Source organism: Aedes albopictus, chromosome 2 (genome assembly GCF_035046485.1).
Source record: "Aedes albopictus strain Foshan chromosome 2, AalbF5, whole genome shotgun sequence".
Classification (NCBI taxonomy): Eukaryota; Metazoa; Arthropoda; class Insecta; order Diptera; family Culicidae; genus Aedes; species Aedes albopictus.
Window position 1 is genome coordinate 65,459,715 of NC_085137.1, and position 25,669 is coordinate 65,485,383.

Below are 25,669 nucleotides of genomic sequence, written 5' to 3' on the forward strand. Positions count from 1 at the left end.
TCGAGTAGAACGTTGCTGAGGAATCCTTAAGGGAAATTTCGGTGATATATCTAAAGAAATTTCTAAAATACTTGTCGAAGACATTTGTTTTGTTTTCTTTATTAAAATGGCAGAGAACGGCGGAGGCATTTCTATAGAAATAGAAACTGTCGGCAGTAAAACTTGTAGTTAGAAAACACAGAATTGCTAATTCAAATTGAGAGATGAATTTTTCTGTTGTTCTGTTTGTTCTGTTGGGATTCGAACCCACGACACTGTATTCGCTAGACCGGTGCTTCAACCAACTAAGCCACAGAACAGGTTATTATTCTGCGAAATAGAAAGCCAAACTGAACCCGAGCCCTCACCATGAACATTCACTTTTTCAAGAACCATCTCTCTTTCTTTTCTCGTGAAAGTTATTCGTGCGCTGTGTTGTTTCATTTAAGGGTGTACAAGTGAGAGCGTATTATGTTTATTTGAAGCCGAGAATTACTCTCGCACTCCGCATACCTAGCCACCAAGCAGTCTGTTTGCTGGTGTCTAATTCAGTATGCGTCGAGAGCTCGGCACGGTCGCACGCTCCACGACCAACTGCGAACATCGAAAGAATACATTCTTCACGAAATATTGAATGACCTGCTAAAAATGAAGAACAGTTACTTGATAAAATGTCGGATGAATCCCTGAAGAAATGTCCTGATGGATTACTGAAGAAAATTGCGAAGAAATTTCTGAGCGAACTCGAAGAACTTCCCGAAGGAGTTCCCTGGAAAGTTACCGTAATAATCAAGAATCAATGAAGGCATTTTTTTTTAATAAATTTCATAAAATATTACATGAAGAAAACTATGATTAAAGGCCAGGGAAGTCCCAACAAAAAGTAATTCCTTGCTGATGAAGTTATAAAAAAATCTGGAAGCAATCTTCAAGCAGTTGCCAGAAAAATTTAAAATAAAATTCTTAAGGATTTTTTTGAAAAAACCCTGAGAAATTCTTGAAGAAATTGTCTGAGGAATTGCTTGATAAATAGCTGGAGGAAACTACGAAAGATTTCCAAATCTACTTGAGCATTCCCAAAATGAACTTCTAGTGATATCGAGAGGGTTAAAAGTTAAGGGGTGTAAGCGACAAAAAGCCACTTTCGAGTAAATGAGGTTTAAAGGTTTTCTCCAATTTGTCATCCCATACATGTAGTTTCTAAATTGACCCAATTTTCCCCGATTTATTGTAATTTTTCTTATTATTGTAAAAACTATTTTAAAAAGGTTCCTAAAAGCTAGAAATTTGAAGATTTTTTTTATATGCCCAGCTAAAAATCAACAAAATAGTCACTTAAACCCCTTTGCATCTGGCTCCTCAATTGTGTAAGAAATTTTTTAAGAAATTTTCTGAGAAATATTGGAAAAAAAAGGCCGGAAAAAGGGATTTCCATAAAATAAATTAAATAAATTTGTGAGATGAGCTAGTTTCATTTCATTTCTTTATTTAAATCAGTAGAAGCAGTGTCACATTCCAAATATTTAATTCCAAACTTTTACTTTCTACTACACAATCTCAAAAAACAATAAACATACTCAATAATTCAATTTAACTAAAGTTATTAACAAAATTGTCCAAGTATTTTTTTAAAGTAACTGTTGCTGGCAACACTGCCTGCCGTATATCACAGCGGACGACTGGATATGTCAAGCGCACAAAATGATTGGTTTTTGTCTCAATGTGATGAATAGAGAGATGGCTGAAGAAGAACGTGGATTTAGTTGTATTTGCCGTTTATTACTGAACTATCAGAAATGTGTAAAACAGTTTAAAAGCAGTGTTTGAACCTATTACTAAAATTGATCCTAAATCTAAAGTAGTTACAATGAATTCTACATTAACTTAAATACTATATCACAGTGAGTAATCACAGTTATTTATCTAAGCGTAATTGAATTAACCTAACGTTATATTGTAGTCAAACGAAGAAGATGAACATTGAGGCAAGGGACTGAACCTACAAGCTCTAAACCGATAATTGTAAGTTTAATGAAACTCATTTATGGAATTCTGTTAAAATGCTATATCTAATAAACTTTACAGCTTTTAGCTGCTTCGCACCCGAGCTACGGAGATTGCGACCTGCTCATTAGAAATCGGAGAAAATCCCCCCTCTTTGTTCTCGCAACAGTAACCAAAGAGACTGCTGATGAATGTTCCAATGAAATTATCATAGGTATTCTTCTTGAAACTGCTGGAAGACTCCCGTGAAACATTGATAGTGGAATTAACAGAGACGCTGTCCTAAGAATCCCTCCAAGCTGCATCCGTAGAAATTACCAATCAGTTTGTTGGAAAAAGTTTTAAACATAATTGAAAAAGAAAATTAGAAGGATTTTTGGCGGAATTTCCGAGAATCTCTTATGAGTATATGTACATTATATAACAATTGACCAAAACATAACTGTGCACCAACATTTCCTTCTAAGTTCTAGTACCTATTTTCTTTTTCTAAACCAGAAATTCTTATCGAAACTTTGTCAGACAGTTTATTGATTTCATAGATTGTTTCTGTTTTTTCTCTCAAGATTTCCACACAAGTTCTGTCCGGAATTTTCATAGAAGTTATTCCTGAGATTTCTATTATCCGAGGATTTTTTCACGCATTTTTTACAGCAGGAGTTCTTCCCGGGATTTCTTGCAAAGGTTATTCCTGGATTGCTTCCTAAATTTCTCGTGAAATTTTCTTAAAAAAAAAAAACCTCGTGAGCTCTCTTCTATACTTTCTCCGGGGAGTTTCTCTCGGGGCTTCTATTAGAATATTGCGTCCGGTGTTACTCTCGGGATGTCACTCAGAGTTTTTAACAATTTACCCTGTACTTTCTCCCATTTCTTTTTTTTCCCGGGAATACTTCTAGAGCTCCTTTTTTAATTTCCGGAAAAACTTTTGCTGATATTTCCTAAGGAGTCCTTCCCGATTTCTATCGGAGAGTTCTCCATGCTTTTCTTAGATTTTCTTTTCAGAATTTCTTGCAGCAATCCTTCTTGGAATTTTTGAAGATTTTTCCTGCATTACTCCAAAAGTTCTTTCAGGATTCCCTACCAGAAATTGTGATAACTCTTGTGATAACCATTTACATTCCCTGTAAGAAATTTCCGGAGAAAAATCCAGAAATCCAGAAAAAAATGGACATCTCAAAACAAATCTTTGAGTAATCCCGGAACAAAATAACAGGGAAATTAGGAATAGAACTTTGAAAACTCATTGGAAAAGTTCATTAATTAAATTTAAATTTCCATCGGAATCCCAACATGACTGCACCTCCATTAGAAGCAACATATGGAGTTAACTACTCAAAACTTGTAGTAGATACTCAATTTATTTATACCGAATGCTTTGTTTCAAGTATGTTAAGTTGTAAAATGTGATTCGAATGTGATTCGTAGCTACATACATTATCCTAAAAGGAATTAATTTGTATGTAGAGATGACTTCTAATCAAATCCGCATATTATTACAGTCCTGTTTCAAATATAATGCTTAATTTGCTTGTCTGACGACAATAAGTTGCCATGCATCCTGCAAGTACAACCAATTGTCAAGTAATGGTTATGTTTAATTTCATTCTACCACGTGCCAATACCAAATGAGCCACAGTAATGGAAATATCTATTGGAATGCACCCTATCATTGTCAGCTATATCGCCATTAGCTCCACAGAAATAACTCCACCCAGAAGTTCAATTTTCGTAATCATAACAGAAGCTTCCTCTGCACCGGTTCGTCACAGTTTCCTTCAATTTCATTGTCGTCAGCAGCACCCCCACACTACTGCATCACACCAATCTTCCGGGGAAAAATAGTTCCCTATTTTTGTCGATTGCAAGTAACCCACATAGAAACTCATCCTTTTTGCTTCATTTACCCGCAACGAGTCAGTTTTCACATTGCCTCTGTTCACGTTATAGATTCGAATGTTATTGCTAGTTTTGTATTTGTATCCATCTTGCCACTCCTAGCTAAGTGCTCGACTCAAGTTTTCCCTATTGTGCTCTAGCGAAGAATGGGGACACTTTCTAGAGGAAGTGTGTACAAAGAATGCTTCTTTCGTTTCGTTCGTTTCAATTCATAGCCACACATATAAACGTATATAGCTCGTAAGCGCACTCTGAACCGCCCTCTAGGCTCTCGTCAGAACTGTCGTCCAAGCGTGGAGACGCAACCGGAAGCAGCTTCAGTTTTAAATTTTCACCGGTGCGAAACTGGCACACCGTACTGATCTGTACCATTTCTTCCGTCTCTTCCTTGTCCATTTTCTTTCGGTTTGTTTTATTGCCCATAATCCGCTTTTCCACCTGGACTGTAATCCTTTGGAACTTGTTCATCGGCAAACTGCACTCCTGGCCACGGCGAGAGCAGTCCTGGTCCTAGTGTTTGTGGTGTACAACCGAAGGCGTGAGTCGCACATCAAGTACCCGGGACCGGATGACGACGTCCGGGAGAACATCATCAATTACGACGACGAGGGCGGCGGCGAGGACGACATGACCGCCTACGACATTACACCGCTGCAGATTCCGATCGGACCGATGCCGGAGCTGACGCAGTGCAAAATGCCACCACTAATGTGTAAGTATAATGGGACTTTGGGACGTTCGATACCGCTGAAAAGCAACGCATTTTTCTCCCTGGATGCTTATTGAATTTTCCTCCTTTCCATTACCTATTTACTTTGCGCCGCACCAAAACTGTAGATCCGGTCATGACGATGGGACCGGGCCACGAACCCAACGTGGGTATGTTCATCGAGGAGCACAAGAAACGGGCGGACAGCGATCCAAATGCGCCACCGTTCGATGATCTGAGGAACTATGCGTACGAGGGCGGTGGCAGTACGGCCGGTTCGCTCAGCTCGCTACAATCAGGTAGGTGTGACCGAAGTTGACAGTCGAAATTACACAATCGAGATGCCTATTTGTAGTGATGCAGTTGAGATTTTTATACAGCCCAAACTTGTTACAAAGTCTTGTTAGCTAACAGTCTTGAATCCTGCGATCTTTGGATAAGACGGAAAAAGGCCGGCTACAATGCAAAAGTCAAAGACAACTTCTTTATTTATTGAACAATTAACACAACACGGCTTGCTGCCTATCATTTTCCAAAGTTGCAGCAGTGTTTTTTTTTGTTTTGGCGCTACATTTTCCTAATCGTAGCTTATCTACAGGGTGCGGCAGGAAAAAATGCGAAAAGTTCAAGGCACTATTACACGCTAAATATAGGATATATATGTGTATTTTTTCATGACAGTGTATCAGTCAATGTTCATATTCTAGCACTGAAAAATAAAAATGAACATATTTGATGTTTAACATGTGATAATGTAGGCCTAATAAGCGGATATCAATAAACTGCGCGCCCAATGGTCATTAAACAAAATGACTATAACAGTAACAAAATTAGCTCAAATTCGATGAACAACCAGACCACACTGATCCAGATTCATGTAGTTTCACATACCAGATGAAATAAGTACATATATTTGATGATATTGTAGAGAAAATCAAAAATTTTGTTTTATCAGATGCGAAATTTAGCGACCTGTGCGATTTTTTGCGGTTTGAAAATTCTGGTTGTCTTCATCTTCAGGCGCCGCCCTGTAAAGGTTAGTGACCAAAATGGGAAATTTTTTAATTAACTTTTCAGAAACTAGCCTATTATAGATCATGGAACGTTGAAACATAGATTGGTTAATGTCAAATGGACGAAAATGAGGTTTGAAGTTGAAAAACACTTTCGCATTTTTTCCTGCCGCATACTGTATATATATAAAAATGAGTTTGAAGTTCCTTTGAGGCAACAAAACTCAATAACGAATGAACCGATCAGCATGGCTCTTGAACGGTTCGATTCGTATTGGTGGTGGCTGTGTTTATATGTACAAAAAGTTACGAAAATTAACTAGAAAAGTAAGAAAATTGATAAAGTACTGATTTTTCATGAGCTGGTAAGGAAATCAACATGATCAAAATAAAACCAATCTAGAGTGCGGTGCAATTCTGAGCTCAACAGTTGTCAAACCACCACAAGACGGCAAGACAAAGTTTGCCGGGACAGCTAGTATTAAAATAATATTGGGTCATTTGATGTTTTGCGAACAGTATCTTTTGGGATCTTTATAACGATATTAGGAACAGTGAGACCAGCTGCGCGATGATGGTGCTCACAACAATTGTTGCGGTACTATATCTTATGACTGGAACGTGTTTCCTATTTCCCAACGAGATGCAGCTGCTCAAATTTAGTGTAGAAAGTTAGACTTTTTTTTCGCATAGAGAATTTCGGGCAGTAAAATCAAGCACTTCATCTACCTATGATAATATAAACTTCTGCTTTATCATAAGGCGTTCATAGTTTTTATGGGCGTCTTACTTCTTTAGGTATAACTTAATTTCTTAAAAGAATATCCCTCAAAATTCCCCTGAAAATTCGACATGGAAATGGTGTCGGCCTTCTACCGATTCAGAGGGATTATGCAATCGAAAGAATAAACTACAAAAGTACTACTACCGAACAGAACTTTTTTACACATTAGGTTTGGTTTCAATGACGGTTAGCTTATTAACATTGGCGTAAAAAGGGGGTGGCCAGGGGGGGCCTGGCCCCCTCCAGAATAATCCATTCCGTATAAAAAATCGCGCAATACAGGCGAATAGTATCTTTTTAGTATGAAAAATCTATATCGAAATGGCCTTGGCCCCCCCTAGAGCTATGACCTAGTTACGCTTATGCTTATTAATGAAAAATGGTTACAAAAACAACAACATGCACCTGTCGTGCGCACCTTTTCTTTTCTATCTCTTTCTCTTTGCAATGACACAATGCTGTCAACTCAGCCTCTGCACTCTAAAAGCTTTTCACTGTTTACTCCAACAAGTGGTTGGCTAGAAATTGGCAACTGAATACTGTCAAATTTTGCCCACTTTTTTCAGCAAGGAAATCTTTTATGAATTTTAATTTTTTGTATCAGAATCGGAATTCTTCCAGTAGTGGGCCATATTGACCCTAACATCCTACTACGGTTAATAATGGTGGCCAGGGGGTGTTTCAGGGGTCCCAAGGGGTATCAGTGGAGTACCAGGAGATAACAGGGGAGTTTTCAGGGGTCTGAGGGGGCTTTCGAAAGCATTGTAGAGTAGCAAATTGTCATGTTCACTTAATTTTGTTCTTCTAAACTCAAATAACGCAATAAAACTGATACAACTAGTGGATATGTAGACCGTTTAAAGACAAACGTATATTTTGAAATGCTCCTTAAACTCCTGAGGGTAAGCGATTTCCTTTGGAATAAGAGAGTTCTACCACTAATTATGACTATCTACTCGAAAAATCAACTGAATCATGTTAGGAATATCCCCATTACTGCACAACATGATGAACACAGAAAGTTTACAGAAACTCCTAGTGACAATCGATTCGCCATAGTACCAACGATTTCAGTCAAGTATTCTTCTCCTTATTTATGGCTCTACGTTCCCACTGGAACTTGACCGGCCTCTCTTCAACTTAGTGTTCTCTGAGCGCTTCTACAATTATTAGCTGAAAGGCTTTCTTTGAAAGCACATTGAAAATCCTTTTAAAAATAAGGGGAAACTAACTTTTTTATAGTTATTGTGGGTCTCTTGGCCGTACGAGTAGTGGTGCCAGTAATCTAGGCGCCTCGGAGTGTGGGTTCAATCTCCGCTCCACCCAGTAAACATTTTGGTCTGTGTTAATTTGTGTTATACAGTACTATATAAGAACCTATTCAATCGTATAAACTGAACACAACTGCTATTTACGTACCAAAGTGGAGGTGCGATTTTATATGATAGTCATTACGATGCCCCAAATAATTGATCGAAAGAATAAAATACGACCTCGTATGATATGTAATACGATGTCCGAAATTAGCTATAAAAAAGTTGACACCCACCCAGACTAGAACACGGCACCTCGAGATTGTGAGTCTAAACCCATACCATTATTGTATTGTAACTGATCTGCCTAGGGAAGAGCACAAATGTTGACCAATGTAAGCTTCAACATTCTGAACCACCCATGAAGCCTGCCTTTGCCATGAATGCTGATATGAGGAATGGGCTGCATTTTTTTCCAAGTCATTGCGATTCCATTTATAACAATGCTTTACTGATATATAGTACAGTATACCTAAGTATATATAGTATACCTAATGATGAGTTGGCAATTCATATACAACTCATAGCGAGTTGGATTTGCTTTTTTACGACATGTTTTGTTTACAACACTAGTCCCGCATCGAGTGTACGTTTTGACGGCGGCGTCGTCGTCATCGTCATCACGGGAAAAGTTAACTGCTCATGTAAGGATAATTTTGAGACAAATCTCTTCCTTCGGTAACTATGAACACTCCTAAAGATTGCCCGAATATCATTATTGGTAGACATAATGTTTCCAGTTCCAAAACATAATCAGCGGTCTGGCGGTGATGAGCAACACCACCTAATCACCTCGTCGTGGTGCCGAAATTCGTACAGGACCACTTGCTCCGAATTTATTTAGTGAACATAGGGTATTGGTTCCCTTATTAAGCATGTGGCTCCCATTTTCATCCCACGAAAAACAAAGGATTGAAGCGCTGTTTGTTTTGTTTCTTATTTTTGTATTTTTTGTTAGAAGTGAGCACCCATGAAGACAAAAAGAACGGAGTCAGTCGGTGCCGTAATCGCTTGTTTTCGAATAGGATGAAAATGGGAGCATGAGATTACTGATGGCACACATACCCTATTTAGCTAGAGAGCAAGGCTATAAAATTTAACCTTTCAGGACGCGCGCCATCAAGCAGCTGAAACGTCACCGCGCTCGCACTGTATACGACGAGCGAGGTTTTTCGCTAGTGTTGTACTTTTTACAACAGCGCGCGTCCTGAAGGGTTAAGCACACCACAGTTTCAGAAAGAATATGTGTGTATTGATCTTTCACCTGGAAGCGCGCATGTGATAAATTGAAACGGATTGGGAAATGAAAAAATGAGACAGTAAGTTTGCAGTGAATTATATCCTAACAATCACCTGCCTACATTAAAACATAGGTCGGCGTGTTTTATATCCATCGAAGCTTTGCAATAATACCAAGTCGTTACGATTCCCATAGTAATCGTTAAGACTGTGCAACCTCGGGTTGAAGACGGTGTATTCACTTTTGTTAATATTTTTTAAGTTAAGTTTAAGGTTTTTTTATAAAATCCGCGAAAACGCCTGAAAATTTGCAATTTTCTAGGAGAAGCGTTAATGTTTCCAAAAATTCTGTTTTGGGTATAGAAGTTTTGATGACGAAATCTGTTCTAAAGCATTGTCCAGTTAGAATCCGGACGCAAAGGAAAATTTATTGTGACGCTCTAAATGATCATAATCATATATTTTTCACTGCAGTTTGATCATGAACAAGTCCTCCATTGATGGTGGAAATTTCATCGATTTTCTTGCTACGAGTAAAAAGTTATTTCAGATTGGAGACATGCGAAGGAAAAAAATCTTGCACAAACACGCTGAAAATTTAGGGTGGTCAGGTACGACAGGCGCGAAAAATGTTAATATCTCCAAAACCATTATGTGTGATGTGCTCAGATGTTGTTAATCATGCCATGACGAAGTGTCCAAGGAAGATTGAAGTTTATGTTCATGGATAAATCCGCTTGGAATTCCAAGATTTGCCAGGAAGTTTGAGCTCTGGACATCGTTTTCTCACATCACGATTTTGACAACAAATGTGTACAAAGATGATAACCTCATGAATCGCGTGCCTCTTTTCAAAAATGCCCACAAGGGATCTGAAGAGGTTTGAGCTTCTTTAGTGAGCTATCACGACAGCCTGAGATGTGCAGTGGTGTCATCACTATTGGATAGTGTTTATTAACGAAAAAACACTCAAATTTCGCATCTTAGGAATTCACTGAAAAGCCCTTAATTTCACAAGAAAATACATATTTGGTAAAGTTTCTTTGGAATCCTAATCAGACTGGTAGAGGGTCTCAGGACACTACAGAGATGACCCGATTATTAAACAAATACGCCGAAGGGGTTGATGTTAAAATTTATTACCATTGTGCAGATTTTTAAGGAAGTTATCACGGAAAAAATGAGAAAATGTATAAAAAATTAAATTAAATAATTTTAATGATATTTTTCCATGAAACTACAGTAAATTATCTTTGTTTTAAGGGCTTAACCTTTTCTGTTTGTTATTCCAGCTCTGAAATATAAGTGATTATCTGCGTCCGGATTCTAACTGGACAATGCCTTAGTAATCACTTGAGAGACAAATACTTTCATTAGAAGACTAACTACATGTGCAATAGGCCTGTTTACTTTTTCTTTGATTCTCAAGTTCACTTTCAGGTAACAGGTCAAAATTTTAGCTAAAATCGTTGAAATTAGGAGGTGCACCAAATTAATCTATTTTTTTTTTTTTTTTTGGCAAATATTTCCTAACTTCAAAAACCATAATTTCACTAAAGCGAAAAATGATTCTTATTGCACGAATTGAGAGATATACTTGCCTGCTACAAGTCCACCGAACTACATATGTCAGAAAAACTTATATAAAAAATATATATAAAAATCACATTTGCAATCCAAAAAACCTTAAAAAGTTCATTATTTGATAGATGTTGTTCCACAACAACCTAATACATCTGACCTTATTTCACGACCGTTTATTTATATGAACGTCCATTTTAGTCATTGCTCTAAATCTTGAATAGTTTTCTAAATATACACGTGTAATGTTCAGTTAAGTTCGAAAGGACAACAAAGACCAGCCAGTGATAGTTCCTGTCTTCATTATTTCTTAAGTTAGATGGCAACACTGTTCGAATAGAATCATATACAGAGGATACTCAAAATAACTGGGACAGGTAAAATTTTCACTTTTCAAAAAATGTTCAGCTAGCTGTAACTTTTCGAAAAGAGCATCAAATATTCCCAAATTTTTACTGTAAGTTCATCAACTAGTTGTGTATCGGTGGTCCAATTTTGAAAAAGATCGGGCTATTCTACACGAAGTTAGAAAGATTATAGAAAAAGGTATAATTATCCGATATCCCGAGTAGGTGGAAAAATCTGATGAATAGCATATTCAGTTATGATTGATTGAATTACTGAAGAGCAAAAACTGATATTGGTTTGATTGATATAAGAGGTAAAAGAACAGAAATAATAGCAAAATCTAATATGGTGAACTACTCAATAATAGCTCGTTAAGATATTACAAGATCAAAATAATAGCAGACAAGACTTGTCACTTTTTATAAGAAAAAAAAAATAAAAAAACGGCAGCATCGAGCATCGAACCTACGACCTTAAGATTCACTGGCGGCGATGCTTACCACTCAACTGTGGCTCGCTGATGTAATTGACATGGGAATAAGAGCATGCGGTTCTTCGTATCCACAGCTCAGAAAGGGGCACATGGCATTTCACTAACATTGAGCCATTTCTATGGGTGTATGTGTTCCATTTCGTGCAGAAGAGCTTAACTTGTTCTTATGTAGAAATTTTCAGCTATTTCGACAAGAACAACAACTGATACCATATCACTTTGAGCTATTCGTGAGATATTCACTAGATTTTTGAATAACTCATCAAAATCACATCGAGCTATGACAGCAAAAAGTGTTCGATTTGAGATATGATTTAGATATTCTCGTCTACCCGGGAGCCAACTTTTAGCTGTTATATCTCCGGATTCAATGAACCGAATGCAATGAAATTTTGATCGTTTATGACTAATATAATGAGCTTTGAAAAACATCGAAAATTGACAATCTTTCAAGAGAGTCGTCATTTCAAAAAGTTTAGGAACCCCTATTGTACTCCTTTCACTTTTTTGATATCGTGACTTAGTCCAAATGGCGAATGAATTTTCCAAAACTTCAAATCAATGCCTCTCCCCTCTCACGGAAGCGGGAGAGTCAAAACATCAGATTTTAAAGTTTCTAATCGGGATCAATCAGAAGAAATAAAATTTAGGGTTGAAGCCGTTCAAACTTTGGACCCCTCCGAATCATCTCCCACCACTAAACTCAGTTCCATCTTCGGTAACTATAGTATTGTGGACCGTTACAACTCCCCCTTTCAGCGAATACTAGGAATGGCACATTCTGCAGTTTTGCGATTTCGTATTCTTTGCCACTGCTTGTCTCCTTTCTTATACATTTTTTTACACGGGATGACCCCGTTGGGTCGAAGTACGGTTTAATTGAGCTCACATGAAACCGTCACCTCTCCTTTCCATGTTGTGGGTGGGATAATACGTAGGCATCTTCCTGACAAATCTCTGCCACTCCGATTGCCCCTCGTAAATCATGAAGAACTGTTTAATTTCTCCTTTGAACTCAGAGGATATCGGGTTGGCTCGAAGAAGTACCAATTTCCCAACATCTTTGGACGGGTTGGTACCGGTGTCAGGCCATTCGGCCAAAGGTCATTAGGCCGAATGGTCACTAGGCCGGATGGTCATTGGGTCTTATTGTTTGCCGTTACATCCCCACTTTGACAATTCCCGCTTCTCAACTTCTATGAGTACGTCCACAGTTATTAGCTGAGAGTTTCCGCTGCCAATGACCATGTTGTATGTGTATATCGTACGGCAGGCACGAAGATAAACTATTACCAAAAAAGTTAAGAGAATATCCTTTACGGAAAGTTACTGTATCGGAAAATTGAACCCAGTGCCCACCCTCAGCATGATTTTTTCCTTCATTTAAACATATATCATTCTTTCTAGTATATTTGCCAAAATAATTTTTGGCACTGAAACTGCTGAATCAGCAGTTTAAATCACAAATTTTTCCTTCTTTTATAGCCTATGCATTCTTTCTAGTTTCATTGCTAAAATAGTTTTTGGCAATAGCTGTTAAAAAGATATAAGCCACAGATCCGTTTCCAGTTTCCTGCTGAATTGCAATTCATTCTCATGACAATTCGGCCTAATGGACTGCATTGGAACATTGCATTGAACACCCCAAGTTCTCCATACAAACTTCGGTTTTAAACTGTGAAGGCCCGGTCCAATATTTTTCAAAAAATCTTTCACTGACACTTCTAGGGTCCCAAACCCCTGTTATTTTTTTCTCATCCCATAACACCAAATTTTGTAAAATTTTGTCGAGCAGTGTTATCTATTGGTTTTACTCCAAACTGTAGCTCATACGGTGAACAATTTGTTGACTGGTGACATGCGGCATTCAGTAATTCTGCGAATTTACTGCCTTTATTCGCCCAGGTCTAATGATTTTCTTGACAGTATGTGCGACATAATCGGGAAATCTCACGCATCACCCGTTCAACCGGGTTTGCTTGTGGATGTCGCAGGAAGACCGCCTGTTCCAAGGAGTCCCCTGATTCATGGTGTGATGCGGCTATATACTTATTGCTTACCGTGCCTAGGAATGAACTTATGAACTTAGATTGGAGGGGTTTTATAAAAACCTAATCGCAAATGAAGCTTGTGGAGTACCAGGGCACCCTTCGTAGTATTTTCCCTTACTGTGCTAACCAGAGCAATAGCGCATTGGCTTTTTGTTTCTCCGAGACAATCGCCTGCCTTTCTTTAGTCTCAAACGTGAGGCTAAATAAGGATGGCACGGTAAAGGCTGGGTATGCTGCGCAATTCAGATCCCATTGTGATCCACTAGCCTCTGCCCAGCAACTCCTATCCCTACCTCCACGCGGTACCGGCCGGAAACTATGAGCAACCTTAGGGAAGATCGGGTAAACAACCCCGGTGGGAACTTTGGTCGTAGGCTGACAGGGCAGGGGGGGTTTGCTTCGGCAAACCTGAGCGTCTGTTCTCCAGGAGGAGCGGCTCACAACAGCGTCTGATCCCCATGTTAGGGGCGGCTGATCTACGTCCGAGTGCCAGGGAAGGACTCTAAACTCAACTGTGCACTATGGTCCTCCGGAAAGTAGGGGGTTGGTGTCAGGCCCTACGAGTCAGCCGTAAAAAACCATTGTAACGGAAAGCAGCAACAGAATAATACGAACCGAGACCAACGGCAACGACCCCAGCGAACAAAAAGGACTTGCGATTGGAAACTCGGTATGTGGAACTGCCGATCTCTCAACTTCATTGGGAGCATCCGCATACTCGCCGATCTACTGAAGGACCGCGGGTTCGGCATCGTAGCGCTACAGGAGGTGTGTTGGACATACCATCTACCAGAGCTGCGGCAACACACGCGAGCTGGGAACAGCTTTCATCGTGATGGGTGATATGCAGAGGCGCGTGATCGGTTGGTGGCCGATCGACGAAAGAATGTGCAGGTTGAGGATCAAGGGCCGATTCTTCAACTTCAGCATAATAAACGTGCACAGCTCACACTCCAGAAGTACTGATGATGACAAGGACGCATTTTACGCGCAGCTCGAACGCGAGTACGACCGCTGCCCAAGCCACGACGTCAAGATCATCATAGGAGATTTGAACGCTCAGGTAGGCCAGGAGGAGGAATTCAAACCGACGATTGGTAAGTTTAGCGCCCACCAGCAAACGAACGAAAACGGCCTACGACTCATTGATTTCGCCGCCTCCAAAAATATGGCCATACGTAGCACCTTTTTCCAACACAGCCTCCCTTATCGGTACACCTGGAGATCACCACAGCAGACGGAATCTCAAATCGACCACGTTCTGATTGACGGACGGCACTTCTCCGACATTATCGACGTCAGGACCTATCGTGGTGCCAACATCGACTCCGACCACTATCTGGTGATGGTCAAACTGCGCCCAAAACTCTCCGTCATCAACAATGTACGGTACCGGCGACCGCCACGGTACAACCTAGAGTGACTGAAGCAACCGGATGTCGCCTCAGCATACGCGCAGAATCTCGAGGCCGCGTTGCCAGACGAGGGCGAGCTCGATGAGGCCCCTCCAGAGGACTGCTGGAGTACAGTGAAAGCAGCCATCAACGACGCAGCCGAGAGCACCATCGGGTACGTGGAACGGAATCGACGGAACGAATGGTTCGACGAAGAGTACACAACGATTTTGGAGGAGAAGAATGCAGCGAGGGCGGTAATGCTGCAGCAAGGGACTCGACAGAACGTGGAACGTTATAAACAGAAGCGGAAACAGCAGACCCGCCTCTTTCGGGAGAAAAAGCGCCGCCTGGAAGAAGCGGAGTGTGAAGAAATGGAACTGCTGTGCCGTTCCCAAGAAACACGGAAGTTCTATCAGAAGCTCAACGCATCCCGCAACGGCTTCGTGCCGCGAGCCGAAATATGCAGGGATAAAGACGGAGGCCTCTTGACGGACGGACGTGAGGTGATCGAAAGGTGGAAGCAGCACTTCGATCAGCACCTGAACGGCGTGGAGAACGTAGGCACGGGAGCCCACGGCAACGGAAGGAACGACGACGCCAGTGCAGCGGAGGACGGAAATGAACCAACTCCCACGCTGAGGGAAGTTAAGGATGCCATTCACCAGCTCAAAACCAACAAAGCAGCTGGTAAGGATGGTATCGCAGCTGAACTCATCAAGATGGGCCCAGAAAAGTTGGCCACCTGTCTGCATCGGCTGATAGTCAGGATCTGGGAAACCGAACAGCTACCGGAGGAGTGGAAGGAAGGGGTAATCTGCCCCATACACAAGAAAGGCGACCATTTGGAATGTGAGAACTTTAGGGCGATCACTATTTTGAATGCTGCCTACAAAGTGCTATCCCAGATCATCTTCCGTCGTCTGTCACCTAAAACAAATGAGTTCGTGGGAAGTTATCAAGCCGGCTTCATCGACGGCCGGTCGACAACGGACCAGATCTTTACCGAACGGCAAATCCTCCAGAAATGCCGTGAATACCAGGTCCCAACGCACCACCTGTTCATCGACTTCAAAGCGGCATACGATAGTATCGACCGCGCAGAGCTATGGAGAATCATGGACGAAAACGGCTTTCCTGGGAAGCTGACTAGACTGATTAAAGCAACGATGGACGGTGTGCAAAACTGCGTAAGGGTTTCGGGTGAACTATCCAGTTCATTCGTATCTCGCCGGGGACTGCGACAAGGTGACGGACTCTCATGTCTACTCTTCAACATCGCTCTGGAAGGTGTGATGCGACGAGCCGGGCTCAACAGCCGGGGAACGATTTTCACAAAATCCGGTCAATTTGTGTGCTTTGTGGACGACATGGACATTATCGCTAGAACTTTTGGAACGGTGTCAGAGCTGTACACCCGCCTGAAACGCGAAGCAGCAAAGGTCGGACTGGTGGTGAATGCCTCAAAAACAAAGTACATGCTGGTAGGCGGAACCGAACACGACCGGATCCGTCTGGGTAGTAATGTTACGATAGACGGGGATACGTTCGAGGTGGTGGAGGAATTCGTCTACTGACGGCTGACAACAACGTGAGCCGTGAAATTCGGAGGCGCATCATCAGCGGAAGTCGGGCCTACTACGGGCTCCAGAAGAAACTGCGGTCGAAAAAGATTCACCCACGCACCAAATGCACCAAATGTACAAAACGCTAATAAGACCGGTGATCCTCTACGGGCACGAGACATGGACCATGCTCGAGGAGGACCTACAAGCACTCGGAGTTTTCGAGCGACGCGTGCTAAGAACGATCTTCGGCGGTGTGCAGGAGAACGGTGTGTGGCGGAGAAGGATGAACCATGAGCTCGCTGCACTTTACGGCGAACCCAGCATCCAGAAGGTGGCCAAAGCCGGAAGGATACGGTGGGCAGGGCATGTTGCAAGAATGCCGGACAACAACCCTGCAAAGCTGGTGTTTGCAACGGATCCGGTTGGCACAAGAAGGCGTGGAGCGCAGAGAGCACGATGGGCGGACCAGGTGGAGCGTGACTTGGCGAGCATTGGGCGCGACCGAGGATGGAGAGCGGCAGCCACAAACCGAGTATTGTGGCGTACTATTGTTGATTATGTCTTCTCTTAATGATGTTGAACAAATAAATGTATGTATGTAAGGATGGGATTATGAAGATGTCATTGATTACTTTTTTTTTCTGCTAGGTATTGCATTATGCGTTTTACACTGTGTTCTGTGTATCCTAGTCTTTGGTTTTTTCCAATCGATACCGACCTGGTTTTATTGCTGCTGTTATTTTTTGTAATGTGATTGTGAAGAGTTTCATCTAGCATAGTTTGGGTAGTGGCTACGGTTAGGATAGCCTCAATCAATCTACAGCATAAAAGAACAGCGAAGATCAATCCTTACAGACTTATGCACAATTTCGTAAAGGACATTTATAACTAGGAAACCTGGTTCCCAGGTGTTTGCTATTTTCAGCAAATATGACATGGAGTACTGACGTGTCATGCATCGAGCATGTACGCTTGTCAACAATGCATACGTTGCTACACTTATCTCTGTACTAACCACCAGAGATGTGTGTGCTATTTCAGTTGACGTATCTGTTAGAAACCTCATTAGAAAATACGTCTATTGCTCGGTGTGTTTACCGCATGAACAATCATTCCCTACGGCTGCTCTCAAGCAAGTTATCGCGTACTACACTTCAAAAGGTCTTCAACTGTTAGCTGGCAGTGATGCTAGTGCTCACCATATCATCTGGGGCAGCTCAGACATCAATTTGAGCGGCTTCAGTTTGATGGATACTTAAGTAGTACGGATCGTGCATTACCTAACATAGGCAATCGCCCAACCTGCATGATATCTGGGATCTTTTTACTGATTTGACTGCAGCCAAAATACTCTCCATCCATTGATGCTATAAGTAATTTAGATGATGCCGTTGATACTACATCGGCCTTCATCATGGAAGCTTTCGAAGAAGTTTGTCCTCTGTGGTCTGTGAAGACCACAAGAGGAACCTCTTGGTGGAACTATGATCTAGCGATTCTCAGGAAGCAATGTAGAAAGAGTTTGAACAGACGACGTTCGGATGGATCGGCGGCCTTCAGGATGGCTCGCAAGGCCTACTGCAAAGTTTTTTGGCCTGCTGGAAGATCCGGCTGGAAACACTTTTGAACAAAAGTTTCCAGTTTAAGTTGAGTCAGTCGGTTGAACAAAATCCTTGCAAAATGTAAGGACTTCCGAGTGAACAAATTTTGTGATTTCACTTATTATTATTATTATTATTATTATTTATTTTTAACTAAAAATTTGGAAGAGGGAAAAACCCCTTTGAGTGATTTCCATCTTTGAAATCTCTCTCAAAGAGGCACAAAACCTCTTCTTCTTTTCCAAAACGTTACAATAAATAACTTAAAACTAAAGGCTCTTGCGGAATCAATCCATAACTAAGCCAGAATCTTCAAATGTCCTAACCAAGCCGGCAAAGAGGAATCGTCATCGAAATCGAATTTTGAACACTGAAAATAAAAGTAAAAAAAACAAAGGCAGAATCAAACAGTATAAGAAATTTCAAGTAAAAAATCATACAGTAATTTGAATATCGGAAACTGTTTACTTCCAAGAATATCTCGAACAGATTCAGGAATGGGATGGTTAAAATTTTGTAAATTCTTGAAAAATTTATTTTTTGGCAAAATAAACCTTGAACAAAAAAGCATAATGTGATCAATAAAAAGAGGGTGATTTCACTTCTTCCGATGGCTAGCGTATTACAAAATGATATTTTCATGAAACTTCTCATCCCTGGCCCTGTTATCATTACAAATAACTTTATCGTTGTAATGTTACTTAATATGTTGAAATGGTGTGGACACCAGTGGACGTGATGAGTATCATATTGATCAAGTTTCATTGCACACAGATATAAACTATAAACAACGCAAATTTTCCCTTTTTCCTTAAAGAGTACCAACATACGTCTTTCTTTCACTCCCACCCCCAACAGGTACCGACGACGAGGTGCAGGAGTTCGATTACCTGGACGCGTGGGGTCCCCGCTTCGATAAGCTGGCCAACATGTACGGCGACCACCATCCGACCGAGCTCGACGAGCTACATTAAGCGAGGGCGTAATGGTGAGTAAGTACGACGAGGAGGAGGAGGAGGAGGACGAGAAGTGGGTGGTAAACTAGAGTCTTGCCATTCTTGATGCTGCTAGTCATACAAAGAGTCCGCGGCGGTGGTAAATCAGTCAGTCAGAGCGCACATGTAATTTCCAAACCAGAAGAATTGAACATCATCGAAGGAGGGAAACCGCGAGCCATCATCGTGTGCCGGGGTATCTGTTGTTCCTTCGAAAGAGACTGCCTCCTTCCTACCACACCATACAAAGAAGCAGAGGAGCATCACACGGGATGGTGCCAGTTCGTACGGCTGCTGGGACCGAGGCTAGGTGATTGAAGTTATGTTTTAAATGCAGGTTTTCAGTTCAGTTTATATCTGAATCGGTCTGACGAGGTGGGACGGGGTGGAGGTTTGTACCATAAACGATGATAAACGTGGGGTGGGGATAGCGCGCGCAACTAAAGAAAGCTAAACCAAAGTTTAATTATTAACGTTGATGAGGGATGATTGGGGCGGGGAGCTTTACTGGTGGGAGAATGGGAGGTGGAGCGATGAAATATGATCAAGTGATTTTTTTTCCGCGAGAGAAAGTTCATCATGGAAGTTGCTGCTCCTTGCTCTGTAATGAAGACGATGACTTAAAAATGCTATGAGGGGTAGACCGCCCTGTGTGTTCCTCCTGTTATCCTGCCGGGAAAGCTTCCTTGAACAGACCATCCTTGTGGCAGCATACTACAAGCGGCGGGGGATAGAGCAGTTCGCTCGTTTTGAGCGAGAAGATTATTATTATTCCGGTGATTCAACTATATACTTATATCAACGAGTTTTTAATGAGTGATGTTCTCGTTCGGGAGATTTTTTTGGTGAAATTTACACATAGGGAAGAGAGAAGACAAGCTCATATACACTAACAGATATACAGAGTACTCTTGAACAGGACAGACCTACACCTACACTGAACACAAGTTACACAAAAAAAACGAACACGCAATTATACACAGATGAACCGGGATAGAAACACATAACAAATCTAGGGTGTAGTAATTTATTAGAGATTTTCGTTATTATTTTTATTCAAATGCCGAAACACTTGATAGCGATGTTACATTATGTTACAAATTTGATGCCAAAAGTTTAATGACTGATCTATTGGGAGCTGTCGAATTGTCGTTAGCAACTTTACTTGACTATGTTTAAAGGCTTCAGAAAGTTTCGTATTACTGTCTAATTCAAATTATAATCTCAGGAAATTCCTTGACATCCTTCAGAGGAGTCCTCGAGAAATTCTTCAGGGAATTTCTTGATTTATTCCTTAAGGAATTTTTTCTAAGAAATGTTTCAGGGAAATCTTCAGGCAATGCATCGGGGAATTTCTCAGGATATTTCTCGGGGATTTCTTCAGGACATTTATCATGGAATTTTTGAGAAAATTCCTCAGGGACATTCCTAGAAAATTCCTCAATAATATTCTCAGAGAATTTCTCAGAAGATTTCTCAAGAAATTTCTCAGGGGATTTCCTAATTTTCCTAGGAAAATAAAACTTAATTGGAGATTCCTCATGGAATTTCCTCAAGACCTTCAGCAGGGATTCCTCAAGAAACTCTTTCTCAGGAAACTTCTCAGGCAATTCCTCAGAAAATAGTTTCATCGAGTTTCTTGGGAAATTCCTCAGGAACATTCTCAGCAAATGATTTTCCAATGATATTCTCGGGAAATTTCTCAGATAATTCCTCAAGACCTTTCACTGTGAATTCCCCAAAAATTTGTCAATGTACTACTCAGAGGACTGCTCGAAATTCCTCAGGGAATTCTTCAAAGAATTTCTAATGCAATTCTTCAAGAAATTCCTTGGGGAATTACTTAGTTGATCCCTTAGATATTTTTCAGAACGAGATGAACCAGCCGAGGGCTGAAAATCTCGAAAATAAAGAAAAATAATAATATTTATTTTTCAGAATTTTTTTGAGTGAATTCTTCAGGAAATTCAATTAAATCCCATTCCAAGAAATCTCTAAGGAATTCCTTGGGGACTTCAACAGGAAATACATCAACAAAATCCTCAAGGAAATGCGCATGGAATTTATCCGACAATTCCCCAGAGAATTCCTCAGGGAATTCCTGACTGATTTTTTTTTTCGGTATGCTTATAGGATTTCTCTAGGAACTCGTCAGAGAATACATCGCGGAATTTCTTAAAAAAAAATTTCAGAAAATAGCTTGGGGATTTGCTCAAAAAATCCCAAGGGAAGTGTTTTTGAAATTTCCCACGGATTTTTTTTTTTGAGGATTTGTGCAGGCAATTACTTAATGATGTTGCTTAGAGATATTCGAATTCCTTAGGGGATTATTTGAGAAATTACTTAGGAAATTCCTTAAGAAATTCCTCAGGAAATTCCTCAAAGAATACCTTAGGAAACTCATCAAAGAATTCTTCAGGTTATTCCTCAAGGATTTCTTCAAAAATTTTCTGAAGGATTTTCTTAAAGAATTCCTCCACAAGTAATTTTTCAAGGAATTTCTCGTAGATTTTTTAGAGAATCTCTTAGGATTCATCATGGAATTCAGAGAATTCCTCTGGGATTTTTTCTGGAAGTTCCTCAGTGAATACCTCTGGGAATCCTGCAGAGGATTCCTCAGAGGATTACTCAGAGGAAATTTCTCAGAAAATCTTTCAGGGAATTGAGAGATGCCGAGGGCTGAAAATCTCCGTAATAAAGTTTCAATAATAATTTCAGGGAATTTCTCAGTTGATCCCCTAGATATTTTTCATATACATTTTTTGAGAGAATTTCTCAGGATATTCCTTAGGGTGTTTTAGGAAGAATTTCTCAGGAAATTCAATGAAATCCCTGTCAAGATATCCCCACGGATGTCCTTGGGGACTTCAACAGGAAATTTATCAACAAAATCCTCAAGGAAATGCGCATGGTATTCATCAGACAATTCCCCAGAGACTTCCTCATGGAATTCTTTAGAAAATTCCTCTAGTAATTTACTGAATTCTTTAGGTTTTTTAGGGAATTTCTCAAGGAACCCGTCAGTGAATTCATCGTGCACTTCTTCAAAGATTTTCTCAGCGAATTCTTCAGAAAATAACTCGGGGAATTGCTCAAAAAATTACCAAGGGAAGTCTTTATGAAACTCCTCACGGATTTTTTTCGAGGATATGTACAGGCAATTTCTCCGTGATATTGAAATATTCGTAGAGAATTCCTTAGGGAATTCCTTGAGAAATTCCTCAGGTAATTCCACAAGGAATACCTTAGGAAACGCATTAAGACATTCCTCAGGTTATTGCCTGAATAATTTGACAATTTTTCCAAGGAATTTCTTAAAGAGTTTTTAAGGAATCTATTAGGATTCATCAGTGAGTTCGAAGAATTCCTCTGGGATTTTTTCATGAAATTCCTCAGTGAATACCTCAGGGAACTCATCAAAGGACTCCTCAGAGAATTTTTCCGGAAATTTCTCAAGAAATCTTTGAGGGAATTAAGAAGTGAACTACCCGAGGGCTGAAAATCGCTATAATAAAGTAATGATAATAATAATTTCTGGGAATTCCTCAAGAACTTCCTTAAGGATATTTGAAGGGAAATTATAAGGGAATTCCTGAATTTATCAGAAAATTGCTCGGGATATTCCTTAGTGTTTCACGATTAAATCCTCAAAGAATTCATCAAATAATTCTTCAGCATATTCCTCAGTGAATTTCTTAGATAATTATTTTGAGAATTCTTCAGAGAAATCATCAGAAAATAGCTTGGGGCATTTCTTTGGGGATTCTCGAGGAATTCCTCAAAGAGCTCCTCAGTGAATTCATTATGAAGTTTTTCAAAGTGTGTGTCTAGAATCCTAAGAAAGTTGTTTAGAAAATTCAGCAACTTCAGGGAATAATGTGTAATGGAATTCTGTTGGTGTCTCACTCCACACGTAGTCGAGTTCTACAATATGTCATCACCGAAGTTTTTACTCGCTGTAACGCAATGTAACATAAATAGTTTAATGTAAGTTTGGTTACATTCGTTTCGTTGTTTTAATTTGTTAATAATGACTCACTCAGTATCGAATTTTATTTTAACCGAAACAACCACAAACACGCTGTTCCTGTTTTTTCGTCTTAAGTAAGTGAAAGTTTTTTAGTAGGAAAAACTGACTCGAAATATTGTTTTTATAAAACATCGTAAGCCTAGAAACAAACACTGAAGATACACAGACCTATGGAACAAGAACAAAACTAAAACATCAAATTGGGAGGAGCATCACAACACTCGCTCTTACATTTTAAAACAGCAAGTTCGAAATCGTCAAACATTTTTTCCATCTAAGCGATTTGGCAGAAAATTAGTGTTTTGAACTCGCACAGATTTCAGACACTGAAACAAAACGATAACGAAAAATAAGCTCGTAAATTTAACGATTAGTGTACGGGGTCACACAGAGCAACTCTAAGCTAAGTAAATCAAATATACAGCACAGAATGTGGATTTGTGGTACTGTAAGATCCATTGGCCGAAATCTACTGCGAAGTTTTATGTAGCGCAGATAAATCTTAAACTGTGTGGCTAAAAAAAACAAAGAAATTTTGACAGAAATAAATCGTGGCAGAACACTTGAGTGTTTTAAGGTAAATTTATTTATGTCGTAAGCTAATATTAACGAGACATGATATTGTACATCCAAAGACTGTAAACGTTTGTTCTTATAACATTTTCGTTCAATGTGATTTAGTTTCGAATTTTAAGATCGAATCGCGAATCGAAATGATTCGCAAAAGTGTAATAAAACCAGATGTTGAAAACCATCCTGCAGATCCGAACAATGAATTCCGAAATATTTGGTTCACAATCTTTGTTGTAAATATTGGTAGCTTGACATCAAAACTCCGATACCTTAGGTCCCACATTCACACTTCCTGATAGACAATTCACTCACACACACACACCAACGAAGTACGGTTGCTTCGAACAACTCACAAACACTCTTTCATTTAGAAAAAAAAACACAAAATCGTGAAACAACTCTACGTGCGAGGTAAACGAGCAAACTGAATATGTATTATTGAATATTATTATTATTATCTTAGGTGAAAAGAACAAAAAACAAACGATATTAATTAGTACGCTCATTAATCTAGGAAAGGTATTTAATCAATCGCCATTACGAAACATAGAAAACAACGGAACACATTTTAACCGTTTGCGACACTCATTCACATTTTTATTGGTTTATTGAGTTTCATTTCACCAGCTGCATTACTACGACATTGAAACGAAACCGTTTCTGCTGTTTTACTACTTACTCACTAGAAAACATTCACAACTACAGTTCTCATTCCAAAAACAGTAACAATCGCACACTCACACCTACACTCACATATCCCTTCTCATTCACGCAGACTCTTATCTCACTTCCATAGCAGGAAACCCTATTTCAACTAATAAACTCATCCCAGTATTCATCGAAAACTACACTCAACCAAAAACCAAAAGAAAACCGACACTGCGCGCAATAGGGGAATTCCGAAATAGTTAAATGATGATCCATCTTTTTTATCAATAACCGAAAAAGACAACAGGAAAAAAACACTTTGTGTACAAGACGAACCTCTTCGTTAGCAAAAACACACGACGTAAGAGTACACTCGTAAGGTAATAGAACTCAATTCCTAAAAAAAACGAAACCAAACAGACAAACTCAAACTCAACTAAGCACACACACAAAAAAGGATGAAAAGATAAACATTCACACATTTTAGATGCAAATTCAAAACAAAAAAAAATCGGAATGAAAACTACTGATGTTACATTACTAGAGAAATAAAACAAACCGAGAAACTACCAAAATCCTAGTGTAAATATAGTGTTACAATAAGTGAACGCAGAGAACGCAAACGGCTACGGCAGGAGGGTTTAAGAGAAAGAAAATACTAATCACGCAGAATGGTTAAAAAAAAAACAGTTGCATTTCAACACTACCGAGTAATGTTTTTCTATACCCGTCTCAAGCCGACGATGTGTGTGCGCGGCTGGAAAACAGAAAATATTATGATAAAAGATGTGAAATAAAAGAAAGTACATAAAAAAACACAGAGAACGCGGAGGAAATAAAGGAAAATGTTACTTAGAGAAAAATTTTAGAACGAACTAAAACACTCACACAAACAACACACACATCCACATTCACACACATTCACTTGAAAACGTGAAGAACTAAAACCTAAAACGAGTAGCTAAAGTGGGCTCACTGAAAAACACATTCACGCGAACACAACAAAAAAAACAAAAATGAAATCGACGACGTTCAATTATGGTTTAGAACAGAGGATAACAAAAAACAGAAAAAAAATGCTAAATAAAAGTACACACCTTTGGAGGGAGCACTCCGAATGGATGGATGAAATTGAATGGATCGCTTGTTTGTGTCTTTTTAATCTCGCTGAAACGGGTCCGAAATGTCCTGTGAAGAAATGGCAGGTAAGTAAAATTTCAAAGAATTTGTCCATGTCCAAAAGTTCTCCTTTTATTCGGTAAAAAATGAGTATGTGTTAGCACGGCTAAGTCAAGATTTATATAGCCGCAGCAGGTATTCAGCAAGACCATGCTGAGCGAAACGGATTCGATTCCCGGTCGGTCCAGGAACTTTTCGCAGCGGAAGTATCCTTGACTTCCTTGGCAGAGGAAATTCTCAGGCAATAAATGAGGAAATGCTCAAAGAACAC

At 39.9% G+C, this 25,669-nt stretch overlaps 1 protein-coding gene across 1 annotated transcript in view; it reads left to right on the plus strand.

Annotated features, from left to right (window-relative positions):
- Positions 1-25,355, plus strand: part of LOC109419321 (neural-cadherin) — a 132,651-nt gene extending 107,296 nt beyond the window's left edge. Inside the window, exons 10-12 of the mRNA XM_019693557.3 lie at positions 4,382-4,591; positions 4,717-4,887; positions 18,832-25,355. Of these exons, the coding sequence (XP_019549102.1) occupies positions 4,382-4,591; positions 4,717-4,887; positions 18,832-18,947 (497 nt within the window). The 3' untranslated portion in view covers positions 18,948-25,355. The remainder of the gene's footprint in view (positions 1-4,381; positions 4,592-4,716; positions 4,888-18,831) is intronic.
- Positions 25,356-25,669: the final 314 nt, after the last annotated feature.